This window comes from Pteronotus mesoamericanus, unplaced genomic scaffold (assembly GCF_021234165.1).
Source record: "Pteronotus mesoamericanus isolate MK-2021 breed Mesoamerican mustached bat unplaced genomic scaffold, CSHL_Meso_final scaffold_85, whole genome shotgun sequence".
In the NCBI taxonomy this organism is placed as follows: Eukaryota; Metazoa; Chordata; class Mammalia; order Chiroptera; family Mormoopidae; genus Pteronotus; species Pteronotus mesoamericanus.
The window spans coordinates 61,138,282-61,160,249 of record NW_026555329.1 but is presented as its reverse complement, the minus strand read 5'-3'; the positions used below and the strand labels follow the sequence as shown (position 1 = coordinate 61,160,249).

The 21,968-nt window shown below is 42.6% G+C and overlaps 1 protein-coding gene across 1 annotated transcript; it reads right to left on the bottom strand.

Moving 5' to 3' along the window:
• Positions 1–12,678: 12,678 nt before the first annotated feature.
• Positions 12,679–20,179, bottom strand: LMOD2 (leiomodin 2). Its single transcript, XM_054564052.1, has 3 exons — positions 19,755–20,179; positions 13,401–14,750; positions 12,679–12,909 (listed from the first exon to the last, which is right to left on the bottom strand). The coding sequence occupies exons 1-3, from the start codon at positions 20,025–20,027 to the stop codon at positions 12,883–12,885; spliced, it is 1,650 nt and encodes a 549-aa protein (XP_054420027.1). The 5' UTR covers positions 20,028–20,179; the 3' UTR covers positions 12,679–12,882.
• Between the last annotated feature and the right edge of the window lie 1,789 nt (positions 20,180–21,968).

Below are 21,968 nucleotides of genomic sequence, written 5' to 3'. Positions count from 1 at the left end.
TGCATGTACTTATACCCTTACTGGGAAAGAGGCGGGGGGAAAAAAACCATCTGGTGTCCGTGGTGTTGAAAGAAACGAGTGAAAAGAAAGGCATTATGTCCAATTAACTATAGGGAAATTATCATAACCTCTGAATCTGTAATTGTCTATCAGCCCCTTAAATCAGCTGCTGAACCTAAAAAATAAAAAACCTTTTTAAAAATGGTATGTATTTATTGGCTAGGATGAGAGTCTAAGGCAAAGAATAGAAAGGAAAAGAATTCGTGTTTGCAAGCAGAGTTTTAAGATTGGTGATTGGGAGAACACCAAGTAAAATTAAGTACATTAGAGTCTAAAGTTTGAAAAATGGAAACTAGGAAGTCCATGAAATAGCTTATTTGGGTTTTGTTTGTTGATCACGGATGTAAATGTAAAAGTGCCAACTTATTCTTAGTTGTGTATTTGGCTAAAGTCCAATCTACACCAGTTCATTCAAATGGAAGACTCAATTTTTTTTTCTTTTTTTAAAGACTTTTCTAAACTTTATTATGGGTATTTGCCAAAGGTGGTGATGTATTTAGCATTAATAGTTAAGTAATTATGAACAAGTCTAATTTACTAGTATAGTCCTAGAATTGGAATCATTTTCTTTTCAAGCCACTTGTAAACGGAACATCTTACAATTATGCGTCAGTGGCCTTCTTTGTCCATGGTGGAAGGCCTGGATGCCATAAAACATTTATAAGGACCTGCTGCCTAAAGACGTTAGAAAGTTCCAAGTAGATCCTGAGCCAGGTGATGGCTGTAAGTCTGTACCAGTGGCCAAAAGTTGTACAGCCAACATGACCGGGTCAGCCTGGCGTGATTTTAGACCAGTTACGCTATGCGAAATTTTCGGCAGCACCTGCGTCTGGTCAGCATATTTTTACCTTCCACTTTGATCACTTTGTTTTCCAGAACTCAAACAGAAAAATTGGTTTGATGCGAATCGCTATCATTTTACATTTCTTCATTTCCCAAATATCTAAATACCGAACATTCCACTGGTTATTCCAATAGCCTACTTAGCATAAGAGGAGTAGAGAAGAACAAATATATCGTGAGTTTGAATTCAGTCTTGATTTTGTAAAGATTTCTTATTGAATCGTGTTCAGCTGAACTCAAATGAGGTTTAGTGGGTTTTGGGGAAAGAAGATAACTTACAGGAAAAGAATGTGGTGGTATTCTTTCTACTGCATGGCTGGTTAACACTTCAACATAGCATTATCCTCGTATCTTGGCCTCGTTTGGGGTTATGATGTTAGATTTGCAGTAATGACCCAACACACAAACTGCTTAATGCTATTAATAAAAATGGCGTATTGCTGTGTTTTCATGTTGATCAGGTTTTCCATAGGAATGAGTCTTGGAAAAGCTGGAAAGGAATATTTTTTAAGAGTTTTGCCCAAGAAGCATTCAAATACACATGGTTTTTAAGTATTAATGGGAACTGGTGAATAAAAAGAGGAAAAGGGACATAAGCAAATGTTCTATCTTATGTTCCAAGTCTTCAGAAATTCACAGACATCTTTTCAGAGCTACTAGGTGAGAATGCGCTTGACCGCAAGTGTTATGCTAATGTCCCAACTAAACCAAACTATTTAGAATGATTACAGTTACTGTAAATTGAAGTGGATTCTCAAATAAAATCCCTCATTCCATCTACTAATATATTACTAAAATTAGGGTAATAGAGGAAATTCATGCGACCGCATAAAGCTAAGACCCACTGAGAAATCATGCTTTCTCTTCCTATCTGCCAGCTCCCTCGCAAGTTTTTGTAGTTTATTAAAATTACCTTGACATAGGCTAGGACAGAAGGTATGCTGAAGACTGGCTGTGAAAGAATGACAGAAAGGCACACATTGGTGCCAAAGGGAAGAAGGGCTAGAGACACCTTAGCACTAAATGTTGAAGATACTCGGTACCGGTAGCTGAGGAGGCCACGTGACCACTTCTTCACCCATCTGAGAGCACGCGGGCTGCTCCAACAGGTCACTGGAGAGGACAGCCTTGCAGCCACTTCATATAATTTGAGAAGTTATCTTTGTGGAACCATGTGTGGCCAGGAACATTTATATATAGGGTGGGGCAGAGTAGTTTATAGTTGTGAGTATGTGAGACAGAGTTTATTCTTGTATTATTATTTACTCATTATTGGATTATTTTCCATATGAACAACTGTAAACCTACTTTTGCCCCACCCTGTATACTGATATATTATGGAACCACCCTGACCAATGAAAACTAAGAACTTGCCCAGGTTCAAGAAGGAAGAATTAACGCAGAACTTCTTCACTGACTTAATGTAGATTGAAAAATACAATAGCATTTGGGCCATAGGTCATGATTCTTAGGAAGTTTACGTGACTACAGCCAGCAGCTAATGAAAAACAACTTAGGGGAAAACAGAAAAAGATAAGGAAAAGGTTTATATTTGTAATCATTACCTACAAGACTGACAAAGGATTCAGCTGTGAAAACTTCACCTAGTTTGAAGATTTGGTGACTGCAGACTGCTTAATGCAGGATTGTTAACAACAAGTTGCTGTATAATTTATCTCTAAATATGGCAAGAGTTTAAACCACTGATGTAATATAGGAAGTATGTACACACTTTAAGAGTTCTGCCAATGTTAACTCGCATTTCTCCATGGCTTTTGTTTTTATAATTGAGGGAAAGGACCAACCATTAGGCATGGAATTTTGGACACATACTAATCTCAATATCCAACACACTATGCAGTGAAATGTAGGTGCTGGCGACATTTAGACTGTCATCTACTTTTTCTGGAATAACTGGCTTGAATAAATGTGCACCTTATCAATGGTATAAATTGACTTACTGGAGTTGCTATGGCAAGTCTGGAGGAGCAAAAATAATGTTGTGTAAAGTTCAAAATGTAGACAGCTTATTCCCAAGTCGATTGGCTCCCAGGCCTGATTTCCCAGTGGCATTTTCCTCATAGTATCTCCCCAGAAGATAGAGACTACTGCACAGTGTTGAAGAGAAAACCAGAACAACGGATTTCAGAGAACTGTGAGGACTGCTTTTCAGTCTTCAGTTACTGCTTCTCTTGAAAGCATTGTCCCCTTAAATCACTCTCCAGCTTCACTCTCTCTCTGGATGTTGTAGCAATAACCTCCACGCTGCTTACGCCTTCAAGAGATTATCCAATACAATTTTTGGGTTTATGGTTCCTGCCATCTCCTACTTCTCTCCCTATCACTGGAATTAAGAGTAATTGTGAGATAATTGAGAGGGCTAGGAGTATAAAATGCACAGAATAAAATGCATTGTGTTCTTGAAGGTAGTGAGTTGATATGGGGGATGGGGAGCACAGTGACAATTCCATGGATTTCTTGTAAATTAGAGCAAGAAGACCTTCAAATATTGGTCCTGCTTTGCAGTGGCAATGCAGCTACCAGCCCCTCCAAGCGCTTTTCTGGTAAACACTTTCCCCAGAGGGCACAGTCCACACCTGCTCCCTCACTTTGCAATTCCCGGTGCAGATTCTGCTCTGACTTCCTCGGAGGGCAACCCCTGGCCCTGTTACCTTTCTGCAGAGGGTATGGTAGTGTGCCCACTCTCCTAGTTTCAGACCAGACTACTGTTTGATGACAATGATGAAACCATTTAAAGGCGTTTTTGAAAGTCCCACAGCCATGTTTACTCCACTCCCAGGCCTTTGTCACAGAGAGGTGTTTCCTTTCAGAAAAATCATGTTCAAAAGGATCCTCATTATACGAACCAGCATTTATTGGAACACTTATTAAGTGCTGTGCACTGCATGAAATGTTTTACATGAGGGAGTTACAATCGCAACTTTTCAGCCAAGGCAAATGAAACTTAGGTTAAATAATTTGTTAAGTAATTTGCACGAAGTTAAACAGTAAGTGGCCGAGCTGAGTCTTAGACTTAGGTCTGTCTTAATACAAAGGATGTGTGCCCTTAGTCACTGCAGCTCTCTGCTTCCCAGGTGTATGAACGCACCAGTGATGGTTTAGGTAAAAAATAAAAATATGACTCCAATATCTTTTCTTCAAATGTAGAATGCTTGGGAATTTTCCTCTTATATATACACATGCAATGACCTAAAGAGAAATGCTGTTACTCTGTTTTCAAAAATTTTTTTAAATGCAACATAAAGAAACATATGTTATAATAATGCAGCTAAACCAGCAGTCACTAGCGCAAGTCAAATTTTGAGATAAATACAACCCCAGATATTTTGGAGTATTCAGTCAATAGAAAGGGATTTGCTTATGTCCAATTCTCATTTCCCCTTCCATCATCATTAAAATATTTTTTTCTATTTGAAGGATTAGGCAACTGACATGTTTGAGTAATCCCAAATGCTTAATAAATGATTCCACAAGAATTTATTTGGAATTACCTCAGAATCCTCTCTCTGAACTTTAAGTAATCTCTGCTAGTCTGTCTTCTTTCCTTCAGCATTTTCCATTTATTTCATGTCTTTATCACCCCAGTGGTGACTTTTAATTTATAAATATGGATAAGTTGATTTGTTTTGCTTTTTTTTTTTTTTTTTGCTTATGTTAAAATTATTTGCATTTCTTTAAAAATAACTTTTATAGTGACAGCTTCTGGGGTCAATTCACTGTTACCATCCCAACAAGTTCTGATAGATCAGGTTTCCTGTTAAACTTCCTATGAGTGTCTCTAAAAAGAGTCGCCAAAAATTCTTGGCAGCATTTAGAGAAAAATAAATGAGTGTTAGTAAACACTGCCTTGCTCCTCCTAAATGTGACGTTCTCAGCTTTCTGCTGGTCTCCTGCATAGTCTCACAACTGCTAATCTGTGACATGTCGATAAACAAGAGCTACAAAGATTAAAATGTAAATTCTAGAAAGACATTCACAATACGTATAATAATTATATTTTCCCTCTGACTTTTTTAAATGCCAAAAGTGCTCAGTTTTCACAATTTTGCTTCAAGTACAGAGTTCTTCTGAGCAGCTAGTTGTTGGATCGTTTGTTCACAGGAACGCACTGTTTTTTAGTGTGGGTTCTGCCACCACACCGGCAGGGCTTGGAGGGGAATTAATGCGTGATAAATAGAGACGATAACTTGCACATTCGATACTGACTTTAGGTCACTTGTTTTTGTGTTTATGTAACAGGGATTACTCAGATGGATCATCTGAGAATTCATCCAGGAAGGGAGAGAATTTAGCAGTTTATGCTGGTGACAGCAGTATTTTGATTAAGGAGATCGGTATACTTTCCTGTTACATGCCTAATTTTTAAAAGTATGTAACTTTGCAAAAGTTGCCTAAGAAACTGTTTAACTTGTAACAAAGACTGTGTGGCCAATTACATAATGTTTAAATCTGGACTAAGCGATTGTTTGATGATGAGTGCAGAATAACCAATGAGCAAACAGAATACTCATATGTATCTAAGTAAAAACCTCTGCTTTCCAGTGAAAACTTGTCTAATGAACTCAAGAGTTCGGGTTTTAAAGGTTATACTACTTGTACCGCAGAACGATTCCTGTAGAGAACAGGCCTCTCATTTTCCAGTTGTCAGCCCCTGGCCCGCCCCCCATTCCTCTGACTCTGTGTTCTTCCTACTGTATCCTGTACAACCACTCATGACTGCAGCCCGACCACTGCCCAGGCCACACATGAAACGGGGGTGGAGTCTTCAAGGGAGGAGGGCTGGTGAGAGTGGATGTGGATAGTCTTAGACTTCTGGCCCCACAATGTGCACAATCCCTGCCATTGGCTGTTTCTTTATAATACTCTCCTGCCCTGTCATAGACCCTGAGCTCAATGTCGTCTCCAAAATGTCATTTCTCAGTTATGATCCTTTTTGATCCCATACCACTGTTGCCCACCCTGGAAGGAATGGTAAGGAGATACTGTCACGTTGTCTCTTCATTGTCCTTGAGTAGCTAAGTATTTCCAGCTATTAAATATACATATTGAGTGCTGGCTCTTTATTAGACACAAAGATAAGATGCAGTTTCTGATCTCCAAGATATATAATCCGGTAGATAATAGAAAGATCAAGACATGTTTGCAAATAGTATACAATGCAAGGTAAACTGTGTTATGACACTGGAATATAGAATCTAACAGGAGCAGGTATTGGAGGAGAAAGACAAGCTGAGTTTTAAACACACTGTGTCTGTGGTTGCCTGTCCATCTGAATGTGTTGATTGAGAATCATGGGGGTGGTATTTGTGCTAGAAGTAAGAATTTGGGGGTCATGGGGTACATGTGCTATTTAAAGGTATGAGTTTGGATGAGGTCACCCAGGAATCGCAGGAGAACCAAGGTTTTTTTTGAAAGGTGACCTTTTCCCCATCTCTTTGGGGCAATAAGCAACTCACCTTCCAAGGTCTCCTTTGAAGGATGAGTAGGCACTAACCAGATGTAACAAGTGGGAGAGGACAGGTAGGTGGTATGTGACAAGGTGTGCATCAGAGGGGCCATCACTTGTTCAAGTTGCTCAGACTGGCTTAAGCGCAGGGTTCTTGAGGACAAGTGAAGGAAAATGAGGCAGAAAGATAGTTAAGGCCTTGTTTGTCATGCCCGGGGATTTGAACTTCATTCTACAGAGTACAGGTTACCATTGAAGAATTTCAAACAGGTGACTGATGTGATCAGAACTGCATTTTGGAAAAAGAGCACTCCAGTATGTTGAAGACAAATTTCAGGTGAGTGCAAATGGAGACAGAGAAACTAGATAGAAATGGGTTAGGAACCAGTTAGAAAGAAACCAGTTCAGAAGCAACAGTCCAAATAACAAATGGTGAGTCAACAGGGTTTTTGTGGTGGTCAAGGGGAGGATATACTTTTTTTTAGAGGGAAGAAATTCTATTCACAACAGTTACTTTAGGGTGGCTCCTGTTAAATAAGTCTCCTTCAATCTGCACCCCACTGACCAGTGTGCATATGCAAAGGTGCGAAGGCCTAGCAGAGCTGGTCTTCGCTCTTTGGGAGAGGGGCTCAAGAGAGCTGGATTCTCTGTGCATAATCGTGAAAAGAATTTCGAATTCTCAAGAGTAATTTAGGGGGATTAGCAGTGAGGGAGAACCATGAGAGAAGAAGGAGAAATAAAGTGATAAACGAGCAAGAACACACAGACTATTTTGTGGGTTAAAGTCATCAGTTGGAAAAAAAAAATCTCTGAGGTTGAGTTAACCAGAAGATTTCTAGTAACAGTAATGTCTCATGTTTGATTGTATTGCTGTAACGTAAACCCTTCCTTCATTTCCCAAATTTGCATGCCGTGTTGAGCCTGTAGAACTCAAGAATGAGGGTTGAACACCACAGGTCAATTGCCACATTAGGGCAATGTAATTTGGAATAGGGGCACTAAATCATAGATTCACAAGATTCATGCTTTGTTCAGGGAGCCAGAGACAACCACGAGCAGATAAGTCTCCAGCCCGCACACTCCATCCTAGGAATTCTCTGAGATCTGGCAGAAGGCTTTGGGCTGTTACCGAGACATAAATAAAATCTATTTTTTTTCATTGTTGTCACGTAAAAATAATTATATATGTACTTAATATATATGTGGGTATGTATGCATATATTTTTTCACATCAGGTAAAAATGACATACCAGGAAGATGTGCTTTTCTTGGTTCTGAGATTTGTGGGCCCTCTGACCCTTCACAGAACAGCACACCTTTTATGAAGCAATGCTCTGCATACCCTTCACGTTGGTGAGTCGTCGCACTCTATCCCTACAATCAGTTTTTCATCTCTGTTGCCCCCATGGACTTGCTCTCACCAAGATCACCTGTTCAAGCCCCAGAGTCTGCAAGGCATTTTATGCTGCTGATCGCTCCTTCCTTGGTGCAACTCTGCTTTGCCACCTGATTCTCCTCTGGTTTCCCTCTGGTCTTACTCAGCCTCTGCTTTGCTCCTCCCGCTCCGGGAGTGACTTCATCCAAACCCCATCTTTAAATGCTACTCATACCACACAACCCCACAAATCTTTATTTACAGCACAAATCCCACCCCCCATGATTCTAGATCCACACATTCAAACGGAGAGGCACTCCAAAACAATGTATTTGAGACTGAACTCATCCTCTTCACCCCAGATCTGCACCTGCTGCATTCCTTATCCCATTTCGTGGCACCATGATCCACCAAAATGGCCCAACCAGGAACCAAGTGTCACCCTAGCCTCCTCATTGTTGTTCCCACCTGCCCCTTACATCTAACGAGCAACTGAATTCTGCTGGGCATGTTCTTTTAGGCTCTGCCCTATCTGCCCTGAGCCCTGCACATCTATGCAGTGTTCACTGTTCAAGTCTGCATCACTATGTTCACAGATCCTTACAATGGTCTCCTAACCGCTCTTCCTGCTGCCACCATGGGCCTCGCTGAGCCCATCCTTCCCTCGGTTACACAAGTCGTATCTTTAAAACCTAAATAAACATCATGTCACCCCTCCTCTTGAAATCCTCTGATGGTCCCCATGATGTTCATAATTGCATCCGCATTCCTTCGTTTACACAAGTTGTTCGGAGTGGGCTCCTGTGACTCTCAATCCATCCAGTCTTTTTATTCAGAAACAGAAATTTGCATGGACTTTTTGAAATGCAGTTTAGCAATGCATGCCTTTGAGGTTCATATCAGCATATAATTTGGTGGAGAGGTTGCTAAACATGACAATTTGGTTGAAACCCTAGTTTCCAGTTTTGGTGTACCATAATAATGCCTCGCAACTCTCATCCAGCTACGAGCTATCAATCATTCAGTCAATCATTTCTTCTAAGGATTTTTGGGAAGAGTTGAAAGTTAGAATAACTCAAAAGCATGAGTTGGAACAAACTAAATATCCAACATCATAGGACTAATCAAAATAATCTAAATATCCAACAGTTATTGAAATTTCTTAAATAAGACATGGTGGGTTACATAATGGTGTGTATGCTATCCTCCCCTTTTAGTAGAAAACATAGTTACATGTGTGTTTAAATCTTCATTAGGAAGGATCTAAAAGAATATATGCTAAAAGGTTGTCAGTAGTTCTGTGTGGGTGGGATTTTAGACATTCATTATGTTCTTTTGCTTATCTGTATACTCTGATTTTTTAAAATAATCATGTACTATTTTGTAAAAAGAAAAGACCAATAGTTGATCCATCAAAATGATCAATATTAGAAAATAAAAAACAAATATAATCCCCTTACCAAGATGTTTTTACAGGAACACCTTAATCCTATAATTTTTGACTCTTTTCTCCAACACGCAATTTCCTCAAACTGAAATGTCCTTCCTCATCCCTCACCCCTATGTCTCGACTTTTTTTAGCCATGTATTTTCTCTGTTCTTTAAAAATCCAAATCACCTTCCCTGAGAAGCTTTTCTTGACCTCTTATCTGCTTTGACCAAAGGTTTACGGTAAACTGGTGACAAGTTTGACTGGCTCACAAGTAAAATCCATCCAACACCTATTTAAGAATAGCCTGCAGACTAAGAAATGGTAGAAAAATGGTACAAAAAATGGTAGAGAAATGGTAGAGAAATGGTAGGGAAAAAATCGAAAAATAAAATTAACAACACATGAAAAGTGTACAAAATTAAACTCTTAGTGTCTATAAAGACATGCTCATTCATTGTGTATCATGTATGGCTACTTTCACCCTGCAGAGCAGAGTTGAATAGTTGAGACAGAAACCAAACAGCCCACAATGTTTCAGTCATTTGCTCTGTAGCTCCTTGCAGAAAAATTTTGCCAACACTGGTTTTGATGATGAGGCTTCTTCAGTGACCACACAGGACCCTCTACCTGCCTCTCACTCAGATCTTGCCACATATCCCACAAGGGGTGATTTTCTTAGGATTCCCACTAGTTTTAGGTGCAGAACACTTTCTAATTCAACTTGCTTGATCGTCCCACCACTGAGCAAAGTGCCTCAGACACAGGAGGCTCTTGATAAATAAATGCATAAGTGTGAAGTAATGGTGTAAGCTCCCTCCACTGGAATGTAAGGTACACGAGGTCAGAGGTTCTACCTCCTTCATTGGCTGTGTGTCCTTGGTATCCAAGAGTATCTGGAACAGGGTGGGTACTCAGAAAATATCTGTGGAAGTTGTTTAGTGCATCACTGTTGGTGTTACATTTCTGAGATTTATAATTCTTAGTCTTTATATCATGCTTTTTGATGGAAATGAAACTACTTCCTAAACCTCAGAACAACAAAGAAAAAGACAATGTTAACTTTGTCACAAAAGGATATAGTTAAGGAGTATTTTTAAGAATATATCAATTTACCCCAAACTTCATAGCATAGCAGCGTGTTGCTACATCCTTCTTTAGCTCATTCACAGCAACTACAACTGGGCAGGTATTAAATCAAGATCCTGCTGACACTGAGTTATTAAATACCTGTGGCAGCAGGGCCCTCGGAGCCAGCAAGACTCAGCATCCTGGCCCCACTGCAAATCGGGATGAGGTATTCTTTAAGAGATTAATGTGCAGATGCAAATCATAGCCTAAACACTTCATCTGGGCTTGGACAGCGTCACTTCTAGTGAGCCAAAAGTTCTTTATAGAGGATGAACTAATCAGTATTCATACTAACTCTACGAGTTCACAGGGTGATGAACTAAGGATCTCTGCCTTATGCTGAATAACGCCTTCCATGTTTACGGAATTGCCTTCCGAAATAACATTCTAGAAATGTTTTCCTGAATGACCAGGGTATTCACTTAGTATCTGATCATATCATACTTGTCTTGCTATAGGCTTTATAATATTTCACTTTGTAGATTGAGTGTGAGGACTTTATTTCATTTTGCGATGCACCTAGTGAGTGTATACTGCTCTTCCCTGAGCCAAAAAAGCTCCAGCAAGGCAGCCTTTTAAAATGCAAAGGAAACAATATTTATCTCCCAATCACTCCTGGTGAGAAGGCCTGGCCAGGCTCCCCAACCCGCCAGCTCCTCTTTCCCCCTCTTTGGGCGGGGTAGCCGCACACTCCCTTTCTAGGATTCATGCGTGTTTTTTTCAACAAGCCAGTGTACGAACAACCACTTGCTCCTCGGCCTCATCGTGATGGAATTGGAAGCTACTCCCATTTAGAAGAGCCTTATCCTCCTATACACACAAGGGTCAGGGGAAGGGGAGGTCTGACTTGGTTCTCTGTTCTACATTTGCACACACACATACACAGGCACGCATGCATGCGTGCACATGCACACACGCACATGCACCTTTAAAAGACCTACGTTTTCGTTTTTATTTCTTTGAACGACAATAATGGGCATGATTGTGAATACTAATGAAAACAGTGAAAATAGTGCAGTCACTACCAAAGGAAACTGAAATCCCCACCATTGTTCTAAGAAAGGGTCAACTTGGGGAGGCTAGATCAGAGAGGCACAGAGGGGCACGGGCTGTAGAGTCAGAGACAGCCAGTTTCACAAGCAGCCTCACCCTCTCTGAGCCTGTGTTTCCTCATCTGTAAAGTGGGATAGTAGCTTTTCGTGCAGTTGTGAAAAGTTTCTGAGACAACTCAGACAGTTCAGAAAATGCCAGTCGTTCTCCACACAAAATCAGGACACAACCTAGCTCACAGACCTCTAGAACCCTCTTTAAGAAAAATTTTCAGTTGTTCTTATTAAGAAAATGGCGGAACAAAAGAAACAGGCAAAAAGATGCAGACCCAAGAACTATTGGAGAATTTTCTAGTGAAAGTATGTGAAGCAAACAATTACTGAATGGGTGGCCCAGAGGGCTTCCCAGGACCACAAAGTGAAGAGAAACACTGCTAATTGTGGTTATTACAAGGGACTTTAAAATAGATCTGTAGCTTTTATAAACTGGAGGGGAGCATTAAACCAAAAAGAATGTAATCTCTGAGAGGTTTTTCTCATTTGAATTCAGATCTTTCTTGAGTGAAAGGGGGCGAGGGTTGAATGATACTCTGAAATTACAGACACACGTGTCCTTGTCCCTGGATGTGTATCGTAAATATTGACATCACCACTATGTGCGTAGGGCACCGAAGGCTGAGACTCACTGGACTAGAGCGTGTCCAAGGAGAGCTCAGAAGGAGAATCTTGAGCGTCAGCCACAAGAAAGCTCCGAATTCAGGAATGTTCCTAGCACTTACTTCCTGTTTACCAAAGAACTTTCTAACTTTCAATTTTTCTTCTTCCAGAAATAGTTGATTTTGATTATAAATGACTGCATTGACCTATCAGCCTTATGGGAACATGGGGGTGTCAGCTGATATCCTGGGTCTAATATCTGTGCCTCCAGGATGTGAATGATCTTTCCCTAGTCTTTCTTGAGTTTTTACGGCACTGTCGAGAAGACTTTAAAGAAAATTTTTGATTCCAGACTTTAGGAAGAGCGCTGATCAAATATTCATGGAAAACAAAACAAAACAAAACAAAACAAAGAAAGGCAAATGGTAAGGACCCGAACCCTTTTTGGGTGAGAATGTAATATTTTTAAGATTTAGCAACATTACATGCACACCTGAAAATGTTATCAACTAAACAAAATAAAGAAGACAAAAAACTTCAATCCAAATTTATTGGGATTACAAAAATAACAGCACATTTCATTAACTCATTACAACCCAGAGCATCAACACATCCAAAGATATGAAGACTATCTTCAAATAAACTGCTTCCAGCCAATACAAATCTCATGACATAAAAAAGAAGTTTATTTTCATATTTACAGAAGAAACATGCTGATTGTTTCTTAAAATTCTCTTTGGAATTAATGGGCGAGGCTATTTTTAAAGACAGAGAACGTTGCAAATTGAAGAAGGTATTTTAGAAACATCTCACAATGCATTTTATTTAATACCGGTGAATAATTCTGCATCCTCTTCTAAAGACTGTGTTTTTATCGCAGAGCATCTGGAAGTTCCACCTACAAAAACAGGGGATTTTCTTTCAATAAGAACAGTACAAATAATGAAGTGAAACGCACGTGTAAAGCAGGCCTCGAGCAGTATTCTCTAAAAGGAACTCAGATATAGGTTGACTATTGCTGCGTAGTATTCAAATGCGGTTACACACTGGGCTCGAAACCACGGGCAACTCTGTGGTAAAAACTTTCACCAGGGACCAACGCTTTTCGGAACGCAGGCCATGCCCCCTGGTTCTTTAACTCGGGGAGTCCGGAGCGTCTCTCAGCGCGCCCGGGCCTCGCGGGCCCGAAGGGCGGTGCCCAGGCTCCGCCGCCGCAGCGGAACGGGCTCCCGAGCGCCCGCTCCGGGAGCACGGACGCGCTGAGCCGCTGCTTGCCTATTAGGATATTAAAATAGCAGAAGTGTTCGGGGAGGCAGCTTCGGTACCTCGTGCAATGGGGGCCCGGCCCCCGCAGCCACCCGGGGCCCAGGGCCCGCCGCCGGTACTCACCCGCCGGAGCTGCCTCAGGCTGCTCCCCCGAATGGCTTCCATGAGGCTGTCGTGCGCCGACCTCTGCGGGGTGGGCGGGCGGGAGCTGTCTTCCGTTTTCTTCTCCTGCACGGACCTCAGGGAATTTTTTATTTCCTTTAGGATGTTTGGCTGTTTCTTAACCTTTTTCCCTTTTTTCTTTTTCTGTCCATTTTGTAACGCCAGCTGGGCGCTCTCCTGCTGTTTGATGACCTCGGCGATGTTCCGGGTGATGAGCTTCTTCTGTGGGGGGGGCGGCGGCGGCGGCGGCGGCGGCGGGGGCGGCGGCAGCCTCTGCGGAGGCGGCGGCGGCGGCGGGGGCGGCGGCGGCGGAGACGCGGGGCGGCTCCTCGCGGCCTGGACTTTCTTGGGGAGTCTCGGGGATGACCAGGGAGACTGCCGGGGGGACGCGTACGGGGAAGAGCCCGGCGTCCCTCTCTGCCAGGCGGCGGTCCTGAGGCCGGCTCCCCCGTCGGGGCCCTCGTGCTGCCTTTGCTCCTGCATCCGCTTCTGCCTCTGTTTATCCATGTTTCGGGTCAGGAGGCTGGTCATGCTCATCCTGGGCCCCGGGAGCTCGAAGTGGTAGCCCAGCCGCAGCAGCGTCGTGTTCTCTTTCAGCAGCTTGACGATCTCCATCTCCACCTGGCTGCCCATGATGTGCCTCTGGTTGTGGAAGCGCAGCTCCGTGAGCACCGTGTTGCACTGCAGGGCTCGCACGAGGGCCAGGACGCCCTTGCCCGTGATGAAGTTGGACTCGATGTTGACGCTGGTGATGTGCTGGTTGACGCGGAGCATGTCGGCGATGGCCAGGGCGGCGCTGTCGTCCGCGTGCGTGTTGGCCAGGCTGAAGGTCTTCACCGCCGTGTTGCCCTTGAGGGCCTCGGCGAAGCGGGCGAGCGTCTGCGAGGTGAGGTTCTCGATGTTGTTCAGGTTGACCTCCGTCGTGTCGGGGTCGTTGTTCTTGACCCTCTCCAGGGCGTCCTCTATCACCGTCGGGTTCCCGGAGCGGTGGACGGCCGCCGGCGGCTCTGCGTTCCTCCCACGGTGGCCGTTGGTCAAGTGTACGTTTTCTATTTGACTTTTAAAAGTCTTTGACCTTGAGTTGTCAGAATCGACACTATCGTAATTTACATTTCCATTAATCTCTTTCTCATCTTCAGTCGCGCTTTCCTCTTCGTGGCTGCCCTCCTCGTCCTCCTCGTCCTCGTCGTCCTCGTCCTCGTCCTCCTGCTCCTCCTGCTCCTCTTCAGTGTACACCTCCTCAGAAACCTCGCTGTTGCTTTCGGTGAAGACAAGCTCCTCCTCACTCTCCTCTTTGTCGTCTTCTGCAGCCTAAAGAGCATGGCATCGTCATTAAGGTTCTCATTCCTAAGCACATGTTGTAAATTTACAGAAGTAACATGGTTCCACAAGATATACACACGTCACATCATTATGCTGTACACACAAAAACTAAGACATTGTTATATGTCAGTTATACCCAATAAATAAAAAAGTAACAAACACATGGCAAATAGTACAAAAATATGTAACGAGAAAAGTTAATTTCCTGGGTGACCAAGCTTAACATTTCATTGCATAACTTTCAACAGCTTTTTCTAGCATTTCTTTTGTTTCTGTGGAATAGTCAGAATTCAATTTATTGAATTAAAATTTGCTATCATTTTGCCACTTTGAACAAATAATTTGGAACTTATTGGGATATATTTTTCATTCTTTTAATTACCTACTCTGACCTACTTGACCCCTAGTCTATTTACAATTTGTCCAATTCAAACCTCCCTTCCGGAATCACCTCTCACCCCTCCGTCCTTGCTTATTTCTCCATCCCAAACAAACGAATGGCAACGAAAACCACACAACAGGTTAATGGGTTCCCTTTCTTAATGTTCAAAACTTTCCCCCAAACATCTCTTATAGCAGAGGCGTCAGGAGCGAGGTGGTCTCTGCCCCACCCCCCACCGCAGCAGGGGCAGAGGCAGGGGTTTCATTTGCTTCTCCAACATTTATCTAACTCGGAGGCAGGGCCTGGCACAGGTTCTGGGAGCCCCACGCCGCCTGTGAGCTGCTGCTGTCCCTGTCCTGCCCTGGGAGAGGAAGCCACGCAGGCAGGGTGGCCATCAGGGCAGCAGCAGAGGAACATTTAGGTCGCCCTTTTCAGCAAATCAACTTGAAATCTCACGCTAGCTCAGGGTTAAATGAGACGGACTACAGAAGACAGGCGGTGAGAAAGGTAATCACCCTTGGCTCTCACTAGCCTCTAACCGTAATGAGGAACAGCAGAGGACAGTAGAAAATCTTGAAGTAAGCCATTGCCTCAGCCTGATGGTCTTCAATTATTTACCATGCATCAATTATGAAAGACTTTCAGGCAAACTCCATTTCATTCTATCTTTGTCTTTCCTATTTATAAGACTCCGCACTAAGAAGTCCAACTGACCCCTTCTCTGTTTTTCTTGCTAACTTTTCTGATTAAAAAAAAAAAGAAAAGAAATTGGAAATTGCTGACCAAGCTAAATTTTCCGTTGTCTCTCCCCTGTCCCCAAAACCTAGATTCTTCCCTCTACATCGGCAACTTTTTTTTTACCCTGAGGGCTCCTGCTGCCTGAGGCATGTGGAATGAGCTTTGAATAACACTGCTTGTCTCCAGGTTTGTTTGCCCAGTTGCTATCACAAAATAGCCTCCAGTTATCCACTTGTTTGGAGTGGCAGGCACCAAGTGATGGCCTGGGGAAGGGGTCAGCCGCTCCTGGGATGGCCTGTCCAGTCTTAACTTACACCCTTCTTCAAGATCAGGCAGAGAACACACACTGTGTGTGTGTGTTTAGCTGTTTCCATATTTGTAGGAAGGCCTGTCTCAAAATTCAAGGTATACTGCCCTTGATGCCACTTTTAAATTATATCCACTTTGGTTTTTATTGATTTTAGAGAGAGAGAGAGAAACATGGGTGTGACAGAGATACATCAGTTAGTTGCCTCCCTTATGCACGCCCGACTGGGGATCGAATCTGCAAGCTAAATATGTGCCCAACTGGGGATAGAACCTGCCGCTTTTTGGTGTTTGGGAGGATGCTCCAACCAACTGAGTCACCCAGCTAGGGCTATCCACTTAGGTTTTTAAAGAACTTTAGGCTTTCTCTGCAAGAGATATTTTCCACTCAAAATATACTTTATTCTAGAAAGTCTTCCTTGACACCCCCTGAAATCATCCTTGAGATTCATTCCCATGGCATTGTACTTCCCTTAAATAGTGCCTATTGTAGTAAGTTGTCATTTTCCCAAAAGACTGTTAGTGGGCTAAAGACAGTACTCAGCATGTAGCAGGGGTGGGGGGGGGGCAAGACAATAAATATTTGTTTACTGAATGGATGTAAAATGACATTGGCTAACAGCCTTTGAATCAGGACTAAGTCTAGGAGAAAGTTACTAACAGGTCAGGGTAGGGGTAGGGTGGCCGGCTGTTCCCATTTGCCTGGGACTGAAAACTATTCCAGGAAGTAGGATTTTTAATTTTAAAATCTAGATAGACCCAGACAACCTGTGATGGTTGGTCACCCTCAGTAGGGGGACATCTAGGAAAAGAACACCAAAAGGGAGAAAGCTGTCTAGAGAGGGGAGGTAGGAAGATACAAAAAATACAATCTTGGCCCACTAAATTATTCCAGGTCTCCCATCTGCCACTGCTCTGTAGTTACCCCGGACCCTTGTGAGGATGGGGTGGGCAGTGGGGAGTGTGGCGAGGCAGTGATGTGTGCGCTGTGAGAGTTAATAACTCAACGAGAAGGGGGTGGCCGGCTCCTTCTCTCCATCGCTCCCCTGGCATCATTACCTGAACAAGGAGGCAAGAGGCTTGGTTTCAGGTTCTAGTTCTGGGTCTACCCATAAAGACCTGACTTTAGACAAGTCACCTCTGCGGAAGGTGGAAGGGTCTCAATGAAACACCAATATTGTTGAGTGGGTCTCAAACTGTAGTGTGTGTCATAATCACCCGTAGGGCCTGTGAGACCACGGAACGCCAGGCCCCCTCCCGGGGTCCCTCATGTAGCGGGGCTGAGGGAGCATAGAATTAGCAGTTCCGAGAAGTTCCCAGATGATGCTGCTGGTCAGACACCCACACTTCGAGAATCGTGGTCTTTGTGCCAACAGAGCTTGGTTTGAATTTCAAGTCACTTTTAAATTCTTGATCTCAAATGCATTTCTTAACCTCCCTTAGCCTGAGCTCTCATGTGCAAAAGGTGGGAATGCAATGACGTAATGTGAGTGAGCTCGTGGGCACCTACGCCTGAGACTCAGCAGATACTCAATCCTGGGAAGTAGAGCCTTGGTCGCCACGGCCCCCTGGAGTTATTTAGTGTAGCATAACTTCATGTGAGCCCAGGGGGCAGAGGCCGTCATTCAACAGGAGTTGAACAGGATTCTCAGAAGGTTTTCCAGAGCCAGGAGCCTAATAAAAAAGACCCTCTCTCCTTCTCACCATCCCTATTGTGCTGCTCCTTAGGCTGCCGTCCCCTCCCCCACCCGCCACCCACCCATCAACTGCTTGGAGCTGTTTCCGGTGGTGGGAATGGATTTACACCCTCCACCAGCAAGCCTCTGCTCAGCACTCCTCGGGACTACAGAGACAGCTGGCCAGTGGGGGAACTGCAGTGGGAGAAAAATTAGCCGAGAAAGGAATCAAAGTTCATCAGCACGGTAGCCTCTCTAATTGAGCTGATAAGCCACTGGCAGGGATCAGCCAGACCTTTGGCAGGGTCAGGTGAGTTCCATCAACAGTGGACAACGGGCTTTGCCCTTTGTTTCCCACTGATCTTAAGACATTATGACATTAAAATGCCTTTGTTGGGTTATTGCTATAAAGGTTGTCTGTCCTCGATCTTCTGGAACAATTTCAATCTTTCTTTTAAGGAAATTATTTAATGATGTATTACAAGCGTCTTATTTTATGTATTTTGACAGTTTATATATTTTATATATTTTGACACATTCTTACTAAAGGGGGAAAAAAAGACCTCTAAAAATCGTGGCTGTGGAGGAATTGACCTTAAATCCTGGCCTGTAATGTGTGTCCTCCCTTATCACCTCCCCCTCCAGCTCTTCCCTGCAGGCGGCCACTGTGGCCTTGGCAGACCTGGGCCTGATCCCGGTGACCCTTCCTGCGATGATTGACGCAGACAAAGCTCACACGTATCTTGCTGCACGGCCCACACACCCTGTCATCAAGATCATCTAACAGAGCCTGGATTAGTCCTGTGGAAGCCTTGCCACTGGCTTCAGGCCATTTTGGTTTTAGATGATTCCCATGGAGCTCAGAGGTTTTAATCTGTTGCTCCTGATCTGTGTTCTTCCAGAAATTCAGAAATTGGTTATATTAATGTTCTTATCGCCATTGCTATTTCCCAGAACATAGCTTTTTGAACTCCTTCTGTTAGTGATTCATTTGGCAAATTTAAAGAAACTGTTTATCAGGCAGAGAACAAGAGCTTAATAGACCTATGCTCTAATATAAGTATGCATTTCCTGGCCTCAGAATCACTATTGTAAAGGAGAAAAATCTTAGAGGCCATCTGCACAGGCATGCCTAACCTGGGCCCTTGGCGGGGGGGGGTTGGATACATGTCATCGTTTTGGAATTCCATGTAGAAGTTTGTGTATATATGCACAAACACACGTGCATTTTCTTATGGAGAGGGTCCATAACTTACCAAAATCTCAAAGGGGTTTTGATTCACACACACAAGAAAACCACTGGCTCCCCAACCCTTGACAGACAGATGGGAAAGATAACCCTGCAGAAGTGACTATCTTTTCAAAGTCTAAGAACTTAGGTACAGAGAAGGGACGAGAAGTAAAGTCCCTTGACTCTCAGTCCCGTGAACTTTCCTACCACCCCACACTTCTTGGTGTTGGAAAAAAAGAAGTCTTTTTACTGTAGCCACCATCACAGTCAAAGCAACCAGAGCACCAACCATTTTCTTTATAAAAGAAAATAAATTTACTTATATTATATATAACTGATATACTATGCCACATCCCCAACATTTAATTCAAAATTAGACTTACGTTTGGCAAAATATCTAAACTTATGCCTTGCTTGTGAATTACTTTCCTCTTGAAGATTTCATCTTTAGTCAATTATAGAACCCCCACCAATCATTTTACATATTATGGTCTATTGGATGACCATAGATGTTACGTGACTATTTCAGCCTGAGACATTTTTCAGCAACAGGTTATAAGAAAAGTGCTGAGGACTGCAAAGTTAGAGAAAACAGGGTCCTAGGTTTGGGATAAGGTGGTAGGGCTGGGAGCAGCCGAGGAAAAGTCCCCAAATCCTACCTGTCCACACTCCCCCAGCCTCTCCTTCTCCAGGAGTTTTTGGGACTCCTTCTCCCAATAGGCCATCAGTGCCTCTCTGCTGAATGTCCCCGTGGGGGTTTTCTCAGTCAGACTCTTTTGTCTTAGCCCCACAGGAAGGTTGCGATCAGGTTCAATGTCTTCCAATTCCCTCTCGAGCTCCTTCAGCTCCTCAGCTGATAGGGACGCAAGGAGTTCATCCTCATCGATGGATTCGTATTTGCTAAGTCCTCTCCTGTAGCCGAAGGTAGACATGGTCCCTGCTTTGTCAGACCCAAAGGGAGCTTGAAGAACCAGGCATTCAAGGCAGCCAGGAGCAGGCAGAGAGGCAAGGCGGCAGACGGGTCAGCAACTGGTGCTAGGAGTGGCTGCGATAGCCTTTTAAGAGTGGTGATACAGCGCTGTGACAATGCAGAGAGAGGTGAAAGCATAGGCTGTTTTAAGCATCAGACGTCAGCTAGACATTTGAACACAAAGAATGTCACATCGGTGGTGGATGGAGGTCTCAGAACCAGTAGGGATTATTCACACACTGGCCAGGGACAGATTTAGCTGAGCTTGATAGCTCATGAGGACAGGCAGAGAGTGTTTCAGATAGAGAGTAACACAGTTTTTACTTTGTATTCAAACAACAGGGGAATACAGTTTATTTTGAAAGTGACTTGTTCCTACCACCGTGGCCATGAAAACATTTATTATAGTCTTAGAGGTCGAGGAATGACTACGCATCATCAATCTATGAGTAGTTTATTCGGGTTCTCCTAAAAACATATCATGGGTGGTGTTAATGGGAATAGATAGCTATAATAGCAGAGCACTTCAGCTTTTTTATTGTATTTTGTAGTTTACAAAGCACTTGAATATAATTTTCCCAATCATAGCAAGTCCTGTGAGACGACTAACTTTGTCCTGCTTTACAGATTTTGGCAAACAAGGCTCCAAGAGAGTAAGTGAAAAATTTGAAGTCAGGCCAGCCAGAGCTGCAGGAGTGCCCTGCTCTGGGCCACAAGATGGCTTCCTCCTCCTCACCACGACTGCCGGCAAACAATTAGATTTGCAAATAAAACTCCAAAAGGACAAACAATAATACTGGGTATGATTTATTAAGGACTGACACTGTGCCAGCCTAGTGTTAAGCACTTTATATATTTCATCTCATTTAATCCTACAGTTCTGTAAGGTATATATTACAACCCGTGTTTTACTAATATGGACTCAGAGAAGTCAAGTAACTAGCTCAGGGCCACGGAGCTAAGATATGGTGGAGCTGGACTTCAAACTCATATTTGTGTCTGTGCTGAAAACTGAAGAGAAGCTAATTTGAAATTATATATTTGCCTATATTATTATGAATGTGATAAAATATATAGTTCATAAAACGAAGTGTATCATTTTAGCACATGGATAAAAATCTGTTAAAATTATGTGTTAAAATATACATTTATCAATGCATGTATAAGATATAATATTTTGTTTATAGGTTCAGCAGCTGGTGAATGAATAAAAATACTTGGGTAGTTTCCAGGTTTGGATTATTATAAATAATGCTGCTATGAACATTTACATGCAAGTCTTAGTGTGGCCATGTGTTTTCATTTCTCTTGGGTTTTTCTTTCGCAAAAATGTTTTATCTAACTATTCTTATCTTAACTTGATGTCTATGTAGTAGCAGAATTGCTGAATTATATGGTGAATTTACATTTACTTTTTCCAGAAACTGACAAACTATTTTCCAAAATGGCTGCACCAATTTACATTCCCATGAGCAATGAAGAGAGTTCTAGTCATATCCTAATTTGCTATTGCTTTTGTTTTCTGATTATAGCCATTTTAGTGGGTATAAAATGGTATCTCATTGCAGTTTTAATTTTCATTCCTCTAATAATTAATGATGTTGAGCATCATTTCATGTGTTTATTGGCTATCTTTTTTTTAAAATTTTATTTTATTTTTTCAAAATTTTGGCTATCTTATATCTACTTTGGTAAAATAGTTATTCAGATCTTATGCTCATTTTAAAAATAATTTGCTGCTTATTGGGACATATATTTTTCATATATTCTGGACTGTATGAGATGTATGATTTGCAGGTATTTTCTCTCATTCCGTGGTTTGCCTATTGGTGTTTTTTGAAGAGCAAATGTTTTTAATTATGATGAAATCCAATTTATCAATTTTTTTATCCTGCTGCTTGAG

Bases quoted from the DNA above. Each gene is read 5' to 3' on its own strand.
- LMOD2 (XM_054564052.1), bottom strand. From the start codon at position 20,027: ATGTCTACCTTCGGCTACAGGAGAGGACTTAGCAAATACGAATCCATC. The intron at 14,751-19,754 runs GTAGGATTTGGG...CATGCTCTTTAG, and splicing joins GGCTGGGGGAGTGTGGACAG to GCTGCAGAAGACGACAAAGA. The intron at 12,910-13,400 runs GTGAGTACCGGC...CTGTTTTTGTAG, and splicing joins GCCTGAGGCAGCTCCGGCGG to GTGGAACTTCCAGATGCTCT.